Source organism: Anomaloglossus baeobatrachus, chromosome 2 (assembly GCF_048569485.1).
Source record: "Anomaloglossus baeobatrachus isolate aAnoBae1 chromosome 2, aAnoBae1.hap1, whole genome shotgun sequence".
NCBI lineage: Eukaryota > Metazoa > Chordata > Amphibia > Anura > Aromobatidae > Anomaloglossus > Anomaloglossus baeobatrachus.
In genome coordinates this window covers 145,127,661-145,136,160 of record NC_134354.1, presented here as the reverse complement: position 1 = coordinate 145,136,160, position 8,500 = coordinate 145,127,661, and the positions used below count along the sequence as shown (strand labels likewise).

At 43.9% G+C, this 8,500-nt stretch overlaps 1 protein-coding gene across 4 annotated transcripts in view; it reads left to right on the top strand.

Moving 5' to 3' along the window:
* Positions 1-1,055: 1,055 nt before the first annotated feature.
* CNKSR2 (connector enhancer of kinase suppressor of Ras 2) overlaps positions 1,056-8,500 on the top strand; it is a 562,096-nt gene continuing 554,651 nt past the window's right edge. For all 4 annotated transcript variants that reach the window (XM_075335413.1, XM_075335412.1, XM_075335411.1 and 1 more), the window contains exon 1: positions 1,056-1,338. In XM_075335413.1, coding sequence (XP_075191528.1) covers positions 1,275-1,338 — 64 coding nt within the window. In that variant the 5' untranslated portion in view covers positions 1,056-1,274. The remainder of the gene's footprint in view (positions 1,339-8,500) is intronic.

Genomic DNA, 8,500 nt, shown 5'->3' with positions numbered 1-8,500 from the left:
GATGGAGAAACGGTTAACAACCCTTGCTGCCTTGAACAATCCAAAAGGACTTGTAAAGTTGACCAGTGATTTTATTTGTGGGGCAACACGAATAAAAAATGGTAGCAGGTATTAGTATATTCAGTGTGTTGCCTATTCAAGTCTACGGGTGCGCAAAATAATAATAATAATAATAATATTTATTCATTTATATAGTGCTATTAATTCCACAGCGCTTTACATACATTGGTAACTCTGTCCCCATTGGGGCTCACAATCTACATTCCCTATCTGTATGTCTTTGAAGTATGTTAGGAACCCAGAGAAAATCCACGCAAACACGGGGAGAACATACAAACTCCTTGCAGAAACAATTGTATTCCATATGGAGCCACCGTGTAGTTTCTGATTCTTACATTGCATTTCTTTAACACAGGAAACTGTATTTAGTCTTGTACATTTTTAATAACTGCTGCTGTATAAAAACAGACGCCATATGCTTGACAAATGAGAAAAAAATCATCCTGGATGAAACTCAGCACGATTTATGTGCACTTGGCCTGACTATGATTTCTTTTTTATTATTTTTTTTTTGACAAGAGATTAAAAGTCAGGTGTAACGCTTCCAAGGACCTCATCATTTCTTAATTATTAGAAAATTGCAGTGTGTGTGATTTTTTTTATGGACAGTTTATTTGGCCAGGGTATGCCTATAGTAATCAATGTATCCTTCTAATACAGGCAGCGCATTATATGATCTGGTCGTTGGATTTCTAAGAAAAGCAAGGCAGCATTACGTCAGGCTGGGCTGAATCAGGATACATTGCATTGGTTGCATATATTCCTGATTTCTGCTGTAAAGCCTGGCTTTATGGATCTACATGTATCTAGTTTTTGCTACTTTTGTGTTTATATAGTAGAAATTACTACAAGCAGCAGAGGAGATCCCAGCTGTATCTCAGGCAGGGGAAAGTAGAAGTAATGCTTTTTGTGGTGTAGGAATGTGAGCTGTGTGACTGTGGGTGGAGGGATGATGTCATGATGGGAGGTGGGAAACATCAGTGGGAGAAGCTGCCTGAAGAGAGAGCCTGGATTGCACTGAGTGAATGGTGTGTGCACAGAGGAGCAGCCTGACAACTGATGCTGCTGCTTATGGAAGCCTGGACTGAGCAGCATTGCTGACCCACAGCAGCTCCCTCCCTACAAAGCCTGCTCTTCAGCTGCTGGAAGCCAGGAGGACTCACAAGCCTGGGGTTGTATCTGTTCATCATTGTGGGCAACTGGCAAAGTTCAGCATGGCATTAATAATGGAACCAGTGAGCAAATGGTCTCCCAGTCAGGTAGTGGATTGGATGAAAGGTAATGTCATCATATTAACTCTTCTAACCCTTGGATGCATGTCATGTCTTTGAGGATGTGCATGACTTACAAGCTCTACTCATGGGGGGACTTGTTTAACCAGGCTCATCTGTCTTGAAGTGTTGAGATGCCACCTTGCTTCTGATGGTACAGGTGCTAGTTAGGAGTCAGCAGCATCTGACTTCTTCACAGCTACAACCACATGTGAGTTTGGCAAGTTCTTCATGTTTGGTTCCACCACTAGTGGATGGTGATGAGCACTGTAGCCTTGCAGCGCTGGGGTCCTGGGTTCAAATCCCACCAAGGACAACTTCTGCAAGGAGTTTGTATGTTCTCCCCGTGTTTGCGTGGGTTTCCTCCGTGTTCTCCGGTTTCTTCCCACACTCCAAAGACATACTAATAGGGGATTTAGCGCTGCAGAATATGATGGCGCCATATAAGCAAAGCATAATAAATAATGCTACCTGGGACCAGTGTGGTCACCTCGCATAAGTCACATCATCACCTTATGTCAGGTTCTCCTGACCATTAAGATTAGCGTAAACTCTATATTTAACCCCCAATCACTTGTAAAATAGATTTAATACAAATTTTAATTAATTTATACCATAACTTATAAAATAGGTCAGTGGCAATTACATTCCTGGGCTTTTTTTTTCTCTTTATAAAAGACAGGACTTGGGTTAACACCTAAGAACTAATTGCCTAATTAAGGCCGATGTGAAGTAAAGATTGCTTTGCAGATCCACTTGTCCTCTTTTAGCGTGTGGATGAGCTGTGAATCCTGGTGGGATTTATCAGAGGCTTTCTGAACAAAATGCAAAATTGGGGCATGGAAATGGTGCCAGGTCTGTTCTAGAAAACCTCTTGCCTGGGAGAAGGGGATCTTATGGATGGATCTAGTGCAGGGTTGTGCTGCCAACAGACGTTGATTAATGACCCTTCACAATTATTGTGTGAGGACCAGAGTATTAACCCTTCTTCTGCTGGGGCCTTTTTTGTGCAGGGTCCTTTTAAAGTAAGGATTGTTTTTATGGTGTATTCTATGACTATAATGTGAATATTACGGCTTGGTTCTGTGGTTTCTGGCTTCATATCTCTAGCTAAGCAATAGTATAACCTGCTTCTGTAGTGACACCTAGATTGTGCTAATGTTATATGGCAGGCTGGTGGTATGTGTGCAGTTTGTGATCATTGCTTCGTATTCAGCCTGTGCACTTGTTTCCTTCGTAGTAATTTACGACATTCTCTTATTAAACTGATTTTTCCTTCATTATGCTTTATTTCACAATTTTACATTTTTCGCATCCGCCTACATATCAGTGCTCACATACCTTAAGGCTTTCTAATTCTGGTTCTTTTTATTAAGCCATAAAGAATAATTTATATATTTGTTTCCATTGCTTTTATGGTGCTATATTTCACTGAGCTTGTAATTACTCATTCAGTCACTGTCACTAAGTGTTAAATACACCCCGGGCAAAATGTCATTAAAAGCCAATAAACCTATAATATAGAGAAAACCAGAAGAAACCCACTCCCAGAACATACCGTCGTCATGCACATATTATTGGCTCGATCAATAACCCCAGCAGTTAAAGGCGACCAAGCTAACCGCTATGGGGTGGATCTACACAACCATGTTTTGGCGATCACAATGCCGGGACTGACCAGGAATCTCCCGACTAAAACTCTATAACTTCATATATGTCTATAAGGGCAGGGGCAAACAGATCTATTTTCTGTACAAGTGCGATCCGATATAACATTGGATCACACTCGCACCAATGTTAGTCTATGGGGCTGCTCACAGATCGGTGTCTGTCCTAGGAAAACAAATCGCTGCATGTCCGAGTTTGGTGTCCTATTCAGATTTCCCTCAGCAATTCAAGTCTATGGGTGCTCATCGGACTGCACTAGGGTGACATCTGTGTGCAGTCTAATGTCTGCACAGTGACACAATGGAGAACATGGAGAAATGTTGTTATCCATCTCATACTACTCTCCAATTCGTGATCCGATTCTCTCGGATGCAAACAGTGCTGTTACTCGTATTAGAGTGTTATTAGCATAATCTGCCCAATTCTCTCGGATAAGAGAATCTATGGCTGTCTGCCCCTGTCCCAATCTGATGGTCCGGACAAAAATTTCAGTTTGTGGACCTTGTTTTGCAGGCTTCTGAATTCAGACTATGGGTGTGTTCAATCACAAATTTCATCTGTAAATCTGCATTAGGGTGCGCTCACACGAACGTATTAATCGGGCGAGTGCAATGCGAGAAAATCTGGCCCCATCTTACATAGTGCTGTAGCTCAGATCTGAATTTTTTTTTTTTCTCAGCCCTAAACGGACTGAGGAAAAAATCGCAGCATGCTGCTACTGTCTGCGAGAGCCGTATCCCTCGTACCCATTCATGTGTATGGGCGCGAGAGAAACATCTGACTGCACTCGGATGTTATCCCACTGCAGTGTGATGTACGCACAGGCTGACAATGAAGTAGATGGGGAGAGTAACCCCTCCCTCTCCTCCAAAGCGCCTGCCCTCAGCTTCACAGCTGTGACCCGATCGCAAGATCGGACCACAGTCGCTTGACACTCGGCTCATGCTCGCAGCAGAGCCTGAGTCGGGGGTCATAAGCATATCGCATCCATTGCTCTCACATTGGATGCCATATGCTAGTGTGTCTGCAGCCTTAAAAAAAAAAAAAAAAAAAAAAAAAAAAAACGGTAAAAAATGCATTGTAAAGTGGGAAATTCCACAACACATAATTGTCAATTTCTGCTGCAGACTTTCTTTGGCAGCATGTGAATGAGATTTGATAAAACTGGTGCATGCAAAGCAATGGACACCCGCAAATCCAGATGGAATACATGCAGCGTATCCATTACTCTAACGGGATGTTCAGACTATATATTTTGTTTATATTTAGATCTTCCTTACAATCCACATCCAAAATCTGCAATGGGCATACTTTAATAATATATTGGTGTATCACAAGGCTAGAGATAATGCATCTGTCCACATCTTCATTTTGCCTCCAAACTGAAATAAATGCTTCACCTCACTGTTGTGTACCGTATTATGTCAATGCCCATATTCATATGGTCAATGGCTGTATTGATATCTCTTTTAATATGGTTCCGTGCTGGAGCTACAAACCTGAAAATGGGTCTCGTAATTTTAAAAAAAAAAACCTTTCCAAAAAATATTTAAAAATGTTTTGTTTTTTTTACCTTGTCTGTAATGGAATATGTTCAATGGCTACATAAAACTGTGTTGCATGCGTTTGTATTAGTAATACTTGATAATATATATAAGGATGTAACATACGGATTTGTATAGTATGAGTTCAGTGGCAAAGAGGTTGTCAGGTTTACAGAGGTTAGGTTGAAACATTTCATTTGTGTGTCAATTTATTAGATCAAAAGAAGAATGGGTCTTGCTCTAGTCGACCAGTGTGTCCATCTGTGACCCTCACATCCCATTGATATTAATAGGCACTCTGTAATGCTTTAGTTCACCTGCGGTGTCAGCCACGGCCTTTGTAAGAATGTGGCACAACACTGATAAGTGTCAGGTTGCATAAAAGTGGACAACTTCAACTGCAGAAATTCAATAAACTTGTTGAGCCACACTTATGATCCATCATCATTCATTTCTTTGACTGGTCAATCAATGGCACTAGTGTTTTTAAGAAAAAAAAAAAAATCACATGGCAGTCAGATACAAAGCATGATTATCAGCCATTTACCATGACAATCCATTTCAATCACTGGGGGAAATCATTCATGGCCAGAAGTATCTGATGCTGTGGTCCATGGAAGGCCTTGGTGCACCAACAAAAAACATCTTGGCTTACAGGAGGAGTCCAAAGTGAAAGACTCTTGATTATGACTATCACACATCCCCCTTTAGGCCATTATGGATAATGGCCAGGAACATGGCAGAACTGGTTCTAATGCTAGCTGTAGCTCAGTATCAATGCTTAGCAAGCAAGGGACCTATTCACCTCCTTTCATTCTATTTTATATGTTAATTAATATGGGATACATACTTGACATACTAATTCTGTACAAGGCAATAAGTTTGAGGACATCCATTAATTAACATTGAGACTTCATATTCACATACTGCCTGGGCCTTTACCAGGAAAGTTGACAGTTTTAGCAAATTACACCTTCCCAATGTCTAGGATAACAACCTATTACGGAGTAACATACTACAAATGACACCTACCTACAAATGACTGCATGCGTCTATATAACTGCATCTGGTGTCTATCTGTTGGGGTAGGTAGGAGTTGCTTTACTTGCTCAAGCTACTTTCACAACATGGGTTTTGTCACTGGATGGGTTTATACTGTTCTGTGTGTTGTGAGCAAAGATGTCCTTCTTTCTTTCTGCTTTTCTATTCTTTGATGCTTTTCCACTGAATGGCAAACTGCAGCTGCATCCCCCTCCTCCATGTCTATTCCTCTACTCTGGATAAATTGTTTTGGTTACAGCATTTTTCATTTATGATTCATAGATGGTGACATTACTACCATGAGCCTCCTAGTTAAAAAAAAATTAGGGGTTAAGAGCAGATCTGAGCGCTGTACTCAAATAGTGGGTATGCACGTTTGCGACTATGCCATTCCATTCAATTTTCCAATGCAAAGAGGAAGAATTGGGACTTGGGACCTTTCTAGTTATTTTTGGGGCACAGCAATCAGACATTTACCTGATTTGGGAATAGCTGTTAAATATAATTTATGGGATAACTCATTTTAATTAAAGGTGAGAAAAATCCCTCATATTAAAATATACATACTGAAGATTTAGTTAAGACGCTCAAGGGAAACCTACATATTTTATTGATGTGTTCACTTGACATGGCCATAAGCAAAACAGAAGGTGAAACTATAGATGCAGATCAGAAATAATCCTGGCGTTGTGCCGCCCCCCCGTGTCAGCAGCCGCACTGCTCGGATCCGGATCCGCGGTGGCTCGACGCGCGTCCGGACCCGGGGGTCATGCAGCCACTCAAATGAAGGGGGTATGTACAGGGAATGATATATTTAGAGTTTGTGATGCCACCCGTAGTGTGTGGTAATGTGGAGTACCACCACTGCAGTTGGGAGCACCCGGGGGCGATGGAGTGGGGCAGCCGGATGTTAGAAACCTCCACGGGTAGGGGGGAATGCGCCAGGACTCGGTGATGGGAGGTGGGGGGCGAAGAGGGACACTTTCGTACTCACAGTCTATAAAGCTGACACTGACAACTGGATAAACCAAAGTTCTGGACACCGCTGCCGCTTAGGGGAGGTAGTTTGGTTCCCGTCCCCGATGGTGCTGCCTGGTGATCCTGTGACCTTCCTCCTGGCACTTAGTTCACTTCTTGGTTGGTCCCGGTAGCATAAAACTAGTCTGGTCCCGCTCCCTTGTGTGGCGAACTGTGGGAGCTTGCTCTCAGGGTTCACTCTTGGAATTTCCTGGACCATTTTAGGGGAAAGTCCTATCCCCCTCGTTGCGCTAGTACCCCGATTTTTGGAGCGGGTGGAGAACTGATCTTGAAGGCTCCGTTCTCGTCGGGTAAATTGTCAGGTTGCCTGAAGCTACTCCCTGACCTAGGGTCCACGTACCCCGTTGTGCCCTGGCCCCAGCCCGGTGATGGTACAACGCCGCCGGCTGTTCTCCTCTACAGTTCCGTGCCCCTTGTCTTGATCCCCTGCGACCGGGGGTCTAGCTCCTACTAGGCCCAGACCACCGTCTGCCACCTAGTTGCTTCCAAGGAGCCCGGCTCCTGACCTTCTCTCTCCTTCACTCCCTTACACTTCACTCTCCAACTCACAACTGAACTACTCCTGACCTCCCCTTACCAACCCCCCAAGTTGGCGACCCTATTCCACTCAGGCCGTCCACTGGTGGGTGGGGTGCAGAGTGTACCTGGGATTTTGATTAGCTGATGTAGGCAACACCATGTAGTTGATGACCCATAACCAAGGAGGATGTGGATATTGCACAGAAGGGCAGATTGCACAATACCCTGTGTTGATTTGATAGTCCAGGGGCGTCACAGAGTTGATCTCTAAATTATTACATATTGTCTGTTCCACATACTCAGCCATAAAGAAAGTAACATACTTGCAGACCTTTGCAAAGTTTACTACTTTGTCACCAGCCTCTAGACACTCACATGTAGAAGAAAGCCAATGAGAGCTCCAAGCTCTATAATGATCTATGGTGCAGGATGCAATGGTGACATTGGTGCTCTGTAGGTAATATCTAGAGGGTTAGAGGTCCGGACACCTCTGAAGTATGTAGTGGTTAGTTTTTGTATTTTTATACGGCAATGTCAGTGTTAAATGTGAATGTTTGGTGGATTCAAAAGAAAAGTGAGTTAAATGTGTATTGTTATATCAGGCAACTGGCTCATTTTAATGCCTATTACTGTAAATTATTTAAAATTTAGGTTGTATTGTCTCTGAAGAGACATGCTTTTTAGTATATGGTTGGTACGCCATTGGACAGTGGCATGGCCAATGTAAGCAGATGCAGAATGATGTTAGACTAGTACCAACTGTTGAGGCTTCAGAGCAGGAGAATCCAGATGTCCCGAAGAATGAATATAATGAAAAAATTACTTACTTTACATACGTTCAGTGTTTTGGAGCTTCTTTTTTCCAGCACCCATGACGGCACCACGAGAGGGGATCCGCCCTTCAAGGACAGGAAACCTCCAGAATAAAAAGGGGCGGCACCTCTCCCCGCATCAGTTGGTTTCCTGTCCTTGAACAGGGAGACTCCAGGGATCCACTGGATCCAAGAAGGTCCTGATGGGCCGAAGAATCAAGTCTGGCGCCCGGCCGGCCGACTCTGGCAGCGGCACGGGTCCTGCTGCGGTCGGCCGAGGTGCTGTGGAGCTGCCGCAGCGGACCCACGGGGGTCAGGATTGCGTGCGGCGCGCCCGATTCTAGGAACGCCAGGAGCCTGCGGAGACCACGTAAGATCCGGTCGGCCGCAGGGCTCTCCCGACGCAGCATACCCACGGGGGTCCTGTCTGCGCGTGGGCTCCTTCCCTCCCTACTCCCGCCCCCCCTCTCTTTTTTTAATCACTATCGCCTTGATTTGTCGTTCACCGACATCACCTTTGGGAGACGGGTTCTGCAAACTGTTGTCC